Genomic DNA, 14,805 nt, shown 5'->3' with positions numbered 1-14,805 from the left:
ACAGTAGCATTTATAGAGGGCTAAATCACACTTTCCTTGCTTAAGGCCTTTCTCTCTGACCTTTGAAGGTTTGATCTGGAAACATGATGTAAATCATCTGGAGAGTTCTTTTCACCTCTACAGGGTGAAGGATGTTCCTACTTTGTGAAAGCAGAGTTAGTGTTGCAACTAAAAGAAATGGAGGTATTTATCTTTCAGGGCACCCAAGTTGTCTGCTTCCCAAAGTCACTCTATGCAATGGCAGAGCTCTTCCCATCAGTTGAGGAGGATCCTCCAGCACTGCACAGAGATAGACTCTCAATTCCAGATGATTGAATTTTCTGCTCATTCATTAAAACCAACATAAAATAACATAAAGTAACAATTCACCTATTTTCACAAAAGCTGAAGTTTCTCAGGCTAGCAACTTGCCCATTAGTAAAAGCAAAATGTTTAGGGAGATCAGTGCCTGGGCATGAGGCCACAGCACTATGTGTACCCTGAAATCCCACTCACTCTGGGACTCAAAGTGCACTCAGAAGAAGGAAACAAGAGCATCTTCCTCAGTTAAATTGGTGTTCAAGCCACCAGGAATTTCGCAGGTGCTCTCCAGGTACTCCAACAGACTGCAGAAACAGCCAGAGCTAAATTCCCAGATATTTTAGAGAAATGCCTCGTTCTGTGAACTTACCAGGATGTTCAGACAGTGGTCACTTCAACATTGGGTTTATTTTAGAAGACAGCACAGTATTAAATCACGCTATTGTTTGTGTCAAACACCCGTTGCCTTAATTAATAATGTGTGCCTGGTTTGCTGTGAGATCTCAATAGAAATTACACAACACTTCTCAGCCAAGTGCTTTTCCTTGCATGATGTGAAAATCACTTGTGTTATAAAGAGTGAAAAAAAACCCAAACAAAAATCCTCAGGCTGTGTGTTTGAAAAGAAGCTGTGGAAAATACATCAATATTTGCAATTACAGTGGCAGCTGCTGCTATGTGAGCAGTCAGGGATGAAGGCTGCTTTTTCATGGATCCCATAACCCCTCTCCCCACTCTACCCCATCCCCACTATGGTGAGACTCCTGGCTCTTCCTTCCTCTGCTCCTTACTCCCATGCATTTCCCATCCCTCCATGCACCCTGCAATGGCCACTCAGCAATCTTCACTGCTGGCCACATTCCCTAAACACCAGCTGAGCAAAAGGCACAGGAATCTGCTCGCTGCAGGGCAGGGTGCTATGGGTTAGCAGAATGGCTAATCCTCCCAGTTTGGATCTGCCCTCCCTGATCTCACGTAACTTTGAGGAATTGGATGTTACTAAGAGCTCATGACATCTATCAGATTTGGTTCAAGCTGACCAAGGGGTTCAAAGGCATTAGAGCACAGAAACACAGGCTGATGGCAGAGGGTGTAATCACATGAGACTATTGCTTGAGAAAAAGAGGCTTAAAAAAAATCATCAAAGGACAAAAGTCACTCTGGAACCGCAGGGAAGGCTGACAGGGCTGAGCTAAGGAGGAAGAAAATGGAGTAGCTTCCCAAGGGATGGAAAGATTTCAAATTGCTTGCTCTTCATTTCAGATTATCTCAGTAAACTGATAACCATCACATCAACCCGCCAACAACCTGAGGATTTAAATAAGATTTTTGCCACTAGCACATAAAAACCCCAATGTATTCCAAACAGATGTTTTATTTAAAGATCACATTATTTATACTACAATCAATATCCAGATTATGCCAGGGCTGCTGTGAGGAAAAAGATATCATTTTAGGCATGTAAAACCCCTCCAGTTTGGACAGAGGCTGGGCAAGATTAATCAGCACTTCTTAAAGTCTTAGAAATGTAGTGAAAGAGCTGAAGTGTGTGTAATTACCAGTGAGAGGCATTGGAGCAAAGCAGATAAAGTTAATTATACAGTACAGGAGCATTTTCAGCTGATGTGCTAGTAATCATAGTCAACAGAGAAGTGCCCAACAGAAGGATCCATATACAATAAAAGCAATCATGGGGTGAAAGTGTACAGCACAAATTACCTAAAAAACAAAGGCAGACACTGACACATAGCTGGAGCCACCAAATTAATGCAGATTTGTGGATTTCTACATGAAATAGGCTACCATAAACAGCAGCACACCTTACCCTGTGCATGGTACCCTCCTGAAACTGTCACATCAGTCTGGAAGAGGTATCTGTATCTGTGCTCCATGTGGATCAGATCCAGCACCAGCCTGTGATAATATTGACACCATTTATCATGGGAAACACTGGGTGCTGTTGCTGTGTATGAAACAAATACATCAGTGGGTTGGTCTAGAGTATTTGTTTTCTGAAACTAAATCGATACTTAGGAGACAAGATGCAACAAACAGACCTTACTTTGATTTCAGACTTGCAGGCTACCATCTCCCATGGACCCTCCTTTCTGCATTGTAACAGGTGAGCTGGAACACAGGATCTGAAACAAAAGGCTCAAGCATAACACATTTGTGTGTGTGTGTGTGTGTGTGTGTGTGTATTTACAAACTCCATAAATGTCATTTCAGTGTCTCTTGGTTTGATGATGGGACAGACACTGAGCAGGATTTCACTTCTCTGTGCCAGCAGCACTCTCTCCCACTCCCCATTACAGCCCTTTCACCCAGGAGCCCTCACTTGCTGCATGTCTTCATGGCACCAAATCCACTGAGTTCTCACCTATTCAGAGAGAGCTTCTCCCCCAAGATTTCCTGAGGCAATAGTGTTAAATATATCCTCCCTCAGGCAGCAGTGTGCCATCACCCTTCCCTGCAGCCAGGGCTGCCAGAGGTGTGGAGCAAAGGAAGAGGCTCCTCCACTGCCTCTACCTGTCAGTTTGATTTCTCATGGCCATTACACATTAATAGCTTTTCAGATCCCTAAGTAATGATGCAGGAGCCCTCTCTTCCCAGGGTAATAAACTTCCCCAACACGTCTGTTTGTTGGAACAGCCTGACTCTAATGCTGCAAAAGACTTAATTTGGGCACTATGTAAAATGTCCTTCAAAACAAGGATTGACTGATTTGAAAATATGCAAGGGAAGAAAAGACACTAATTGCTGTGAAACAAACACTTGGCTGATCAGATGCAATTAGTAACATGGAAGGGATGACAAAAGAATATCAGGGAGGTCAAGAGATGCAGAAATCCCACTCCAAGGGCACTTTCTAGCTGTTCTTACACTGGTGCCAGGGTTTATTTAACACCAGCCAGCCCATGGAGCTGCACTAGCAGAGGGCACAACCCTGTGCTTTTCACTCCTTGCTGACAGAGACTGTAGTTTCTGAGAGCCAGACTTCCTGAGACAACAGCCATACCTATGCCAACAATAATTACCTAGGAAAACAGACAACTTCTAGGAGCTTATTCAGAAGAAATCAATGCCTAACACTTGTATGCTTATACAGTGGCACTGTGAATATTGCTGTCAACACTTCCACTACTGAAGGGCAAAGAATGAAGCCAGACGCGATTCAAGTGCCATCTTTTCCCAAGTTCAGTTAAACCAGCCCTGCAAATGAAACAAATGCACTGGCCTTGAAGATGCCTGAGGATGACAGCAAGGTATGAAAGCATAATTGGTATTGCTGAGGTGAGCCTGCAGCTCACAGCGTGGTGACTGTGCACAAAGAGCTTTTTGTTACAGCACGGACAGGTCGAACAGCTCCCAGAACCCTTCATGCTTTCTGCAATGGGAATTGTGTCCAGTCCTGGGTCCTGCTGCAGATCCTGACCTGCTGGCAGAGGATGCTCACAGTCCAGGGTGGTCCCTGTCTCTGAAGCCTGGGAGAGCCAGGTAGGGCTGCAGGACATCCTGAGAGAGGAAAGGGGAGCACTCTGTCACCTGCTGCTGGAAAGTGCCACATATCCTGAGTGATGGGAGCATTTCCATTTATGGGCTGGGAGAGAGGAGCCCCTGCACCCAGCAGGGCTGGACAAGCAGAGGGATTGGCGACAGACACAGTCCCTGGCTACCTTGATGGCACTGACAAGCAAAATACTTGGCTCCTGATGCTGCCATAATGGGTATGTTACATATCCCTGCCAGCAGCAAAGTGGTATCAGGCTGGACACGGGGGTCTGCAAACCAGGCAGTGGCTGGGGAGAGGACACAGCGGGTTTTGGGTGGTCTGTGCCCCTGCAGAAGGCTGGCAGTCCCCAAAGTTTTCAGTAAACATTCAGTGATAGCAGGGCTTCACTTGGCACCCTGAGGGGGGAAAACAGCCCAGCAAAGCACTCAGAAGGCAGAGACACCGTGCAGTTACTGCTCTGAAACACTGGCACCTTGTGGCAGCTCAGCCCCAGCCGGACATGCTGTGCCTGACTGTCCTGCTGGACATCGGGGTGGCCTGGGCATGGCTCCAAGAGCCAGGACACAAGCAGGAGAACATCACACAGACACATAGAAAGCCACCTTGCTCTGGGTAGCATTTAGTAACTAACAGCCCCTACTGGGGAAGGAGGAGATCCGGAAATCTGTAGTTGCACTCCCAGCCCTATTTGTGGTCTCCCACAGCTACAAAAATGATAACAAGGAGGGTGGCATTACTTGGGATGCCATGATTACTGTCTGGGGCACTGACCACACAAGATGTGTCCAACCCAGGAAACTGCAAGGAGTAAACATCTGTGTCTTGATGCATGTGAGCATCACCAGGGCAGCACGGGGTCTGGACCCCACCTGCAGTACATCCATACTGTCACCCTTTAAGAAAGAGATACTAAGGGCTCCTCACTGCCCTGATGCATCTTGTGAGGAAGGAAACAATCAGTTGAGATCCCTTTTTGGAAAAAAAACCAAACCAAATTGGATCCTTTTGGACGCTGTAAGACCACATTATAGTCACCACAAGGTCTTATTTCATCATAAAAATATTTGACCGTGAATTTTTTTCACTTTTAGTAGTGAATGTCACACATATGTACCCAGATCCTTTTCTCCTTGTTACTGCTGAAATACACATAAATATGAAATTATGGGCAAATATTTACAGGCAATAAATGCTGTGTGGGGTAATTAACTAGTGTTTCATATGGTTACAAACCAAAACACGACATTTCAGTAATAACTAAACCCAGGAAAATTAAAACTACATTCCCTTACTCTTCTCACACCTAGCAGCTTATTTTTTAGCCAATTAAAAAGTGACAAATCCAGAAATGGGAGAACGAAAAAATATTTCTCCCACAGTACATAATGAATCTGTGGCTTTTACTGCCCCAATGAGCTGAGGATGCCAAACCCAGCAAGGCTGACGGGGTGTGGGTGTTTCTATGGACAGTGAGAATGGCCAGAACTATAATGGTTATGAATGATGTGAATTTCAGAAGAGGGAAGACCTCCAGCTGTGGCTGCAAACCAATCTTTATTAGGGATTAGGAAAAGAGCTATGGTGACAGCCAGGTTATCTGCTTACAAGGGAGCTGCACATACTTTCCACCTTCCATCCATCGCTGGAGGGACTGTCTGCAATAACTGTAGGTTGGAGCTGGTTCAATTTTCTTCGTCTTCAATTTTTGTGAGCTAATCCCAGCTCAGCCACTCACACAAGCAACATTCACCCTTGTGTGCAATGCCTGAGCACTTGGAACATCAGCCTTACTTAGCAGAAAAAACCCCAACCATCCCTTTCTTCCCAAACAAGGCATGCAAAGAATAAACAGCATTCCTTAGCTCCAGAGCACGCTGCCTAAGGAATAGAGCTGGGGACAAGATGCAAAAAAACCCCCGTGCAAGATGCCTAAAAGTGTCTGTCATGAATAAAACTAATTAATAGGCCTCTGAGCAAATGCAGAGGCCAACAGGCAAATAACATAAACACTGCTGCAGAAGATCTGCGTGCTGTTCCCCACAAAGCATCAAAGCCATTTCTCCTTGCGCAATCGATACAAAAGTGATTGCGGCTCAAAAAGAGAAACAGAAGACAAAGGAAAAAATGACTGCTCTTAAAGAAACAAAGGAACTGCCCAGCTTAAAATCCAGTTTCTCCTTTATTTTATTCTAGAATACTACAACTACAAGCCAATAAATAAGGGGGGAGAAAAGTCAGAATCAATGTAAAAAATACTAGCTCTTATCAAAAACACAGCAGGCAACTGTTTCTTCCAGCGATCTCCTAAATAATTCATACCCAATATACAGAAGCCAATCTTGGGAATACACAGTGCCAAAACGGTCAAGGGAACTGTTTCTCCCATCACCTAGATGCAAAGCACAACTCCAAAATAGAGGCAGTGGCCAAAATCATTGTATTTAAACCCCAATTCCAACAAATAGCACCAAAATGTGTCTGGAGGAGCTCAGCTGTATGGCAAGGGTGGTCAAGGAGGTTGGGTGGGATCCTGCATCCCACAGGATAATCCTGGGCACCCAAAAGTGCCCTTTGCAGGAGCCAAGCACCTTGTGTCTGCCAAACCACCCAGCTGTGTTCCACTCCAAAAGCACCAACTATGCTTTTATCTTACTGCCAGCTTCCAAGAGAACACAGTGGCTAATATAGATGGAGTTGTAAGGATAAAAAAAGGGTTTGACTTCAGGTATCAACTGGGGATGACCCTCAAGGACTCCACACACAGGGAGGCACAGATCTGTAACATGTAACATCTGTAACACGTGGCACAGACAATTCTCCTGGTGACAAGGGAGAGCAGGACAGGAGCAGGGCCAGCGGGGTGGGACCACCCAGCCTTTCTGCCACCATCTCCACTTGATGTTCCCAAGGGAGGGAACACCCTCCAGCACTGGAAGTGTTTGCTGTGTGACGTCAGGAAAGACAAAATCAAAGATTTTTAATAAACAGATGGAGAAATGTCAAGAAAAGAAAAATGAGAAGTAAATGAACACAGGCCGGAGTCGGGTATGACTTCCCCACCATCCTGGATTAAATACAACTGAAACTAGGGCCATTTAGAGCTCTCTTTATTTACCTTCTACTTGTTTTGAGCCACAATTTCTGGTGTAACACATTCAACCTTCTTTCTGAAACTACAAAGGCTACAAACCCACATTTTCCCGTAACTCCTCTTAGTCCTTCCCCTCTTATGTCCTTCCCCTGTGCTCAAACACCAGACTGGTCCTTCCTAGGCCTGTTTTGCCTTGAGAAGAGACCACTGAGAGGAACCTCATCCATGTCTGTCAGTGTCTGCAGGGAAGGTGCCAAGAAGATGAACCAGGCTCTGCTCAGTGGTGCCGAGCGAAAGGACAAGTGACGATGGGCACAATCTGATGCACGGGAAGCTCCACCTGAAGATGTGGGAAAACTTTCCTGTGCAGTGACCGTGCACAGGAACAGATTGTCCAGAGAGGCTGCGAGCCTCCCTCAGTAGAAATATTCCAGAACTGTCTGAACACAACCCTGCACCACGTGCTCTGGGATCATACAATCATAGAATGGTTTTAATTGGAAAGAGATCTTGAAGATCACCCAGTTCCAACCCCCTACCATGGGAAGAAACACCTTCCACTAGACCAAAAATCCCTTCTAATCTGGCTTTGGATGCTTCCAGGCATGGGACAGCCATGGGGCAGCCCCTTTCCCCGGGCAGCCCGTGGCTGTGACTGTGATTTTGTGGCTGTTTCTGTGTTTGTGTCCCCACGCCGCCATGGCTGTGCCCAGGCCCGTCCCCGCCGCCAGGGGCCGCTCGCGCCGCCCGCCGGGGTCCTCCGCGCCGCCAGGGGGCGCCGCGCGGCGGAAGCGCGCGGCCGCTTCCGCCCGTCGCGGCTGAGTCACTGCGCCGCGCCGCCCTCCGCTGCCGCAGCCGCCCGTCCTGCCGAGCCCGGCCCCGCGGCCCCCGTCCCGCCGCCGCCGCCGCCGCCGCCATGCCGCTGGAGAACCTGGAGGAGGAGGGGCTGCCCAAGAACCCCGACCTCCGCATCGCCCAGCTCCGCTTCCTGCTCAGCCTGCGGCCCCGCGCGCCCGACCCCGCCGCGCGCGACGAGCTGATGGCGGCGGTGCGGCTGCACAGTGAGTGGGGCCTGGGGGAGGCTGTGTGTGTGTGTGGGTGTGTGTGTGTGTCTGTGTGGGTGTGTGTGTGTCTGTGTCTGTGTGTCTGTGTGTGTGTGTGTCTGTGTGTGTGTGTCTGTGTGTGTCTGTCTGTGTCTGTGTGTGTGTGTGTGTGTGTGTGTGTGTGTGTGTGTGTGGTGTCTGTCTGTCTGTCCGCCAGCCCCGGCTCTGACCGCGAGCCTGTGGAGCAGCCGTGTGACTGTCTCCGGTCACGGATCCCCGGGCAGGGGGTTGTGTACGTCCCCCCGCGGTTCGGCATCGCTCTGCCCCCGGGACTGACTCCCCCGGGACATGGACCCCGAGAGCAGCGGGGCAGGGTGAGGCTCGGTCCCGTGCCCTGTCCCCGGCTCCCATCACTCTTACATCGTGCTGGGGCTGTAAGAGCTGTGAGTTGAGCACCACGGGCTGCTGCGTTCACGGTGGGATAAAGAGAATCACAGAACATCCTGAGCACAAGGATCATCAATGTCCAACTCTTGGTCCTGCACAGGACACTCCCAACAATACCACTCTGCCTGAGAGCACTGTCCAAGTGCTCCATGAGCTCTGCCTTGGGGAGCCTGTTCAGTGCCCCACCACCCTCTGGGGGAAGAACCTTCTCCTGATATCCAAGCAAAACCTCCCCTGACACAGCTCCATGCTTTTTACTCAAGTCCTGTTACTGGTTTCCAGAGAGCAGAGATCAGTGCCTGACCCTCCACTTCATCTCATGAGGAAATTTTAGACAGCTTTGAGGTCTCCCCTCAGTCTCCTTCTCTAGGCTGAACACACCAAGTGATCTCAGCTGCTCCTTATACATCCCCTCCAGACCCTTCATCATCTTCATGTCCCTCCTTTGGATGCCTTCTAAAAGCTTAATGCCATGGTATTGTGGTGCCCAAAACTGCCCCCAGAACTCGAGGTAAGGCCAGCCCAGTGCTAGGTAGGGAAAGCATAAATGGGAGCAGTGCAAAGGGTAGTGATGAAAAAGGATCGGTGAAAGGAAGTGTGAGGGACAAGATTGGCAGAAACAGTGGCTGTGCTGTGTCTGGGTTCAGCAGTTACCTGGTCATAGAAGGGACACCTCTGGTGTTGACAGTCATGTTGTCCTTTTAGGAACAAACACACTCTTGTTGCGGCATTGAACAGCAGAACCCTTCCTGCTTCTCTTTCAGACATGGCTCCATACTACGAAGCCCTGTGCAAGTCTCTTGAGTGGCAGATGGACACGGATCTGCTGAACAAAATGAAGAAAGCCAACGAGGAGGAGCTGAAACGTCTTGACAATGAATTAGAGGATGCAGAAAAGATCTTGGGGGAGAGTGAAATCCGGGATGCAATGATGGCCAAGGCTGAGTACCTGTGCAGGATTGGGGACAAGGTTGGTGACAGCAGAGGCGTTATGGACTCACAGAAAACACAGCATGGGAACCCTGTTAGCTGGGCAGGCCCCAATGAGTGCTGGGGGACTTGCAGAGAATTTTCTCTATGGCACAGCTCACACATGGCTTGCAGATAGGGGAGGGTCTTACTGAAATATAAGTTATCTAGGAAAAAAACAATCCTTGAAAGAAAACAACTTTTTTTCTTGACAAGGGAAAAGTTGGCAGATACCATTATTCACTTTCCTTGCACCTTTATACCCTTCTGAGCTATTTAGATTGTGCAATTGAATTTCAAGTTACAGAGTAGATTTCCACAGTCTTTAGCTTTAAAAGATGCATGAGGAACACCTTTTCTAACTTGATTTAAACTTGGGTATGTTAATATTATTCAGAATGCATAATGTGAAAGTCACAACTACCAGTGGGAGAGTACATGTGTTCTTACAACAGGCTTTTTGTGAATGTTCTGGGTGCTTTTAACATTCTTACAGAAGCAAATACTGTTTTGCCAGGAAGGAGCTCTGACTGCATTCCGCAAGACTTATGACAAAACTGTGGCCCTGGGACATCGCCTGGATATCGTGTTCTATCTGCTAAGGATTGGCTTGTTTTACATGGACAATGACCTCATCACACGGAACATTGAAAAGGCAAAAAGGTACTGCTTGGGTTGTCTGAGTGCACTAAAGCACTTTTGAAACAAGCTGTAACAAAAGGAAAGGAAGATAAATACCTTTCTGTCCAGAAATGACTGGAACTGCTTGTGAGAGAGAATCAGAGTGATGGGTGGGTGTTACTTTGTTTTAGAGCACTTCCTACTCCTGGATTTTTTTATGGGGGGAGGAGAAAGGTTAGGATTTTGTGGTAGCTGTTTTCTAGCAGCTGGCTCAATTTGTATTTGTAGCCCAGCTCCCACTCCCATTTTGGGTGTGACTGGACTATGTCTCTGCCAGCTAAGTCCATCAGCTCCTAGTGGCACCCAGCTGGCTCTGTAAAGAGGGAGCTTTTCCTTTAGAAGCAAGAGCAGCATGCTGTGTTTTTGTGGCACTGTCCTTCCCATGTTCCCACAGGTAGCTTCTCAATGTTCTGAACTTCACCAGTTCCTGTAGAAAGCTGTGGTTCCAGCCTCTCTGCTGCTGCCCTGAGACACCAAGGCAGAGGAGGTTCCTACTTCCCTTGTTCCTTGGGCAGGGATATTTTGTGTTGTCTTCTCAGCAGTTTTTTTCTCATCTCTGCCCTTCCTAGAGCCACACCAGTTTTGTGCTGATGCTTAAAAGGTAGCAACTTGTATCTTTTTTTCTAGGCTGCTGGTTGGACAGCTTTGATTTTAGCAGCAAGGCAGTGGAAATCTGTTGCCACAGTCCAGGCTGACAGAAGTATTTACCTGCACATCCACAGAGATTGTTGTCACAGCTGAAGAGGCTGTTGACTTTATCTTTCAGCAGAAACTTGCCCTGTGTAAGGGCAAGAGGGAGGCCTCTGGCCTCTCCTGTCCCAAGGAAGCCACTTTCCTATGCCAACAGGTGTACAAAGCCTGGCCTGTTTCAACAAGCTGTAACATAAACCAAGCTATTCTTTCCCTAATCTTGTGGTCTCAATTGATTTCTACTTGTTTCACATAACTTATTACATTACACATTTACATAAGTAAATATTCTTTGTTCTATTTTAAGTCTAATAGAAGAAGGAGGAGACTGGGACAGAAGAAACCGTCTCAAGGTGTACCAGGGCCTTTACTGTGTAGCCATTCGAGACTTTAAACAAGCAGCGGAGCTCTTCCTTGATACAGTTTCCACATTTACATCCTATGAACTGATGGATTACAAAACCTTTGTAACATACACTGTCTATGTCAGCATGATTGCCCTGGACAGGCCTGACCTGAGGGAGAAGGTAAAGAGAGCGCGTGGAAACACTGGTGCAAACTGACAGAGCATTTCCTTAACCTGTTCATCTTGAGGCTGAAAGGGATAGTGGTTTAAGATGTGTGTTTGCTTTCAGGTGATTAAAGGAGCAGAGATCCTGGAAGCCTTGCACAGTTTGCCAGCTGTACGGCAGTATCTCTTCTCTCTTTACGAATGTCGTTACGCAGCCTTCTTCCAGTCGCTAGGTAAGGCTGGGTTGTGTCCCACAACACTGTTTCAGGTGTTCCAGTTATTTGTTTCAGGTCATACACAACTTTTGTGGAGTAGCTACAGTCTAAAACTAGAGCTATGTGCAGAAAAAACAAACTATAGAGATTTTTTTTAAAGTGATGTACAATTTTCTGCTTTGATTTTTCAAAGAAGGAAAGACAAATTTCTCATCCAATGAGCCTTGTGAAAGGTCACATCTGATTAGGTGAAAAAGCACTTTGAAAATGGCTATGAAACACCATCTTACCTGAACAGCCAAATCAGAAAAGATTGAAAGCTTTTTGTGTAAAAGGTGACATCAAAGAAAAGCTTTTCAGAAAACCCCATTCTTGCTAGTCCTCAGACTGTTTCTTTTTTCTTCTGTGAGATTTAGAATACAAGAAAATGAGATATTTAGAAAAAGCAAGGAAGAACCCTTGATTTTGTGGAAGACTAGGCCTGATGAGACTGAGTTGAAGGGCAGCATCTTCCTATTGCTGGCCTCATCCCAAGCCGAGTACTGATGCTGTCAATTAAAAAAGAATCACTTCAGTGCCTGGAAATCCTTGTTACTAATTTAAGAGCTAGTAGCAGAAAGTTAATGTTTTGTCCTTAAACAGGTGTGATAACAATGTTTCTTCAAGGGGTTACATACCCAGTTCTGCTTGTTACCCCGCTCCAGGCTGCGCCTGCAGGCATCAGATCCAGCTGTTGCCTTCAGCAAGGTGGTCCCTCTCCCCCTGAAAGAAGGATGCTGTGCAGATTACAGGCTCCCATTAGCTCTGCCACAGTACTGTTTGCATATTCTTACTGCTCCTGGCTCCAGAACTGATACAGATTAGATCAATTTACTTCCCTTTAGTGCAGAATCCCTTTCATATCTTGAGGAGTGCCGGAATACAATGGTCACGCCTATTACTTATTAACTGGTGCTGTGTGTTTTATTTACATAACTGATATTTGACATTTCTCAGAAATTACTGACTTCTTTTTTTTAAATTTTGCTTCTTTTGTTTTCAGCTGTTGTAGAGCAAGAGATGAAGAAAGACTGGCTGTTTGCACCTCACTACCGATACTACGTACGGGAAATGCGAATCCACGCCTACAGCCAGCTCCTCGAGTCCTACCGGTCCTTGACGTTAGGGTACATGGCAGAAGCTTTTGGAGTCAGTGTAGAATTCATAGATCAGTAAGTTCTTTGGCTTTTTCAGTTCATAGAGATCTCACTTTATACCTTTTACGTATTTATGATGATCTCATTATGAGTAAAAATCTTTGTTCACTTGTATTCTAAATATGCCAAGTTACATTTCTATGTAGGAGGAGTGTGAGATGCTGATATTTCATTAATTACTTTGTTCTTTATATTGCTGTATTTATTAACCTCCATGTTCTATGAAACTTTAGATTTTAAATAGCTTAATTCACAGTTATGCAAAAATGGAGCTGTTCCAACTTTGGGGATCTGTACATTTTTTGTACTCTGCCAGTCTCCCTCTCTCATTTTGCTTGGTTTCTGTTATGTGGATAGGATCTGATGTTTTTAACTTGAATCAAACATACCCTGCAGTCCCAATTTGAAGTTGTTTTCTAAAATAAAACCAACAGATTTAGATCATGATAAGAACTAAGTGGTGAGTGAAGTGAGAAACTGACTTTTACTCTGGGTACATGAAGCACATTATTTCAAATGCCTTCACAGGAGTCATTCTTGTGGTTTCTAACATAGAAAACTTACAGAAATATGAAACTGCTTGAAATATTCAGAAATTAATGTGTTTCAAGAGAAACCAAATACTATTCAGTTCAAAAGTATTTTTTTTAAAGTCATACTAATTCTTATGCTTCCCAGTAATTTATTATGAGTTGTAACTTATCTTATTGTTGAGCACAGGAATATTCTTTTCTACCACCAGTGCTGTGGACCACCAGCTGATAATAGAATAATAATAAAATTTGATAAAGCATTTAAAAATTAAATATTATGGAGATACTTTTCTAATTAATTGACTGGCATGAAGATACTTACCTCAGGATAAATTCCAAATAGCCACACTGCTTTACTGCTGCTTTTGGATTTGAGAGGAGTTGACACAAAGCTCAGTGGTAAGTTTCACTCACTCAAGTACAACACTTTGGCCTGATAAGAAAGAACCAAGAGGTTTTGTGTTCAGGTCACTAAAATGATTTTTTTTAGGTGCAATGTCCAAGCCTTAATAAGATGAGGATGCATAAGATACCTCATGAAGATCCATAGGCTGTTGCTTCAGAAATACAGTGTGGTGTAACAGCAGTTTCTGTGCTCTTAGGTCTACAAGTCCTTGGTGAAACAGGACTTAACCAACTTTTTTTCTTTATTTAGGGAGCTTTCAAGATTTATTGCAGCTGGGAGATTGCACTGCAAAATAGACAAAGTAAATGAGATTGTAGAAACTAACAGGTATGTAACAATTCCTAGAGGTTGTTTTTAACAGATCAGTGGAATTCTATATATTTTGATGACATTTACTACAGAAATGTTTAATGTTTTGGCGTAAATTGTAGTCCTAGTTCTAAACCTCTGTATTTTTTCCCTCCATGATTCCTAGGCCTGATAGCAAGAACTGGCAGTACCAAGAAACCATCAAGAAAGGAGATTTGCTGCTAAACAGAATTCAGAAACTTTCCCGAGTAATTAATATGTAATTTTTTTAATGCAAGGGAATGCAAAATTTAGATGTTTAAAACATTTTGGAAGTAACCTATAAATATATTGCATAACTTGGTATACTGTAGGGAAAAAAATAACTAGCAAGAAAGGTAGTGTTTTTACTTTCCACTTCATTATGTACACACTGTTCTGTTCTGGTGTATGGAACCCAGTTCATTTATTAAATGTATGATACCATTGGTGATCTCTTGTAATAGACTTTGTTTCTTTCCTTGCCTGTATACCCAGTGTTCCATATTGAACAGCAAAGCAGGCTCATGATCTGTGAACATAGAGAGCTCATGGCCATTTTATGCTTGCTGTTTTAAGACTGGTATTGGAATCAGAGGTGAAAACAATCAGTTGCATAATAGTAAAGTGGCCAAAAATTTTTGTGAAGAGTGCACAATGTGCAGGCAGGACAGAGTGTTGCAGTAAAGGGATTACACAGCTTAAGGGAGAAGGAATAAGGATGCAAGTGATTGGGGTGAAGCAATAATATAACCACAGAAACTGCAGGACTAGAACTTTGGGAACAACTGTAACAGAAGTAGCATCTCTCTTTAAACTACATTTTTGCAAACTGTTGAAAAGGAAGTCAGCATGTGACCAAAGCATTACATTTGTAATTAT

The 14,805-nt window shown here is 45.1% G+C and overlaps 1 protein-coding gene across 1 annotated transcript; it reads left to right on the top strand.

Moving 5' to 3' along the window:
- Nucleotides 1-7,716: 7,716 nt before the first annotated feature.
- On the top strand, nt 7,717-14,387 carry PSMD6 (proteasome 26S subunit, non-ATPase 6). The gene is made up of 8 exons (XM_058845474.1): nt 7,717-7,966; nt 9,160-9,365; nt 9,882-10,027; nt 11,043-11,262; nt 11,371-11,479; nt 12,504-12,672; nt 13,846-13,923; nt 14,072-14,387. The coding sequence occupies exons 1-8, from the start codon at nt 7,822-7,824 to the stop codon at nt 14,166-14,168; spliced, it is 1,170 nt and encodes a 389-aa protein (XP_058701457.1). The 5' UTR covers nt 7,717-7,821; the 3' UTR covers nt 14,169-14,387.
- Nucleotides 14,388-14,805: the final 418 nt, after the last annotated feature.

The sequence above is a fragment of the Poecile atricapillus genome, chromosome 9, assembly GCF_030490865.1.
Source record: "Poecile atricapillus isolate bPoeAtr1 chromosome 9, bPoeAtr1.hap1, whole genome shotgun sequence".
In the NCBI taxonomy this organism is placed as follows: domain Eukaryota; kingdom Metazoa; phylum Chordata; class Aves; order Passeriformes; family Paridae; genus Poecile; species Poecile atricapillus.
The sequence above is the reverse complement of the archived record's forward strand: the minus strand, read 5'-3'. Positions and strand labels throughout refer to the sequence as shown.

Excerpts from the sequence above, each read along its gene's own strand:
- PSMD6 (XM_058845474.1), top strand. The coding sequence starts at position 7,822 with ATGCCGCTGGAGAACCTGGAGGAGGAGGGGCTGCCCAAGAACCCCGAC. Across the intron at positions 7,967-9,159 it reads GGCGGCGGTGCGGCTGCACA|ACATGGCTCCATACTACGAA; the intron begins GTGAGTGGGGCC and ends CTTCTCTTTCAG. Across the intron at positions 13,924-14,071 it reads GAGATTGTAGAAACTAACAG|GCCTGATAGCAAGAACTGGC; the intron begins GTATGTAACAAT and ends CATGATTCCTAG.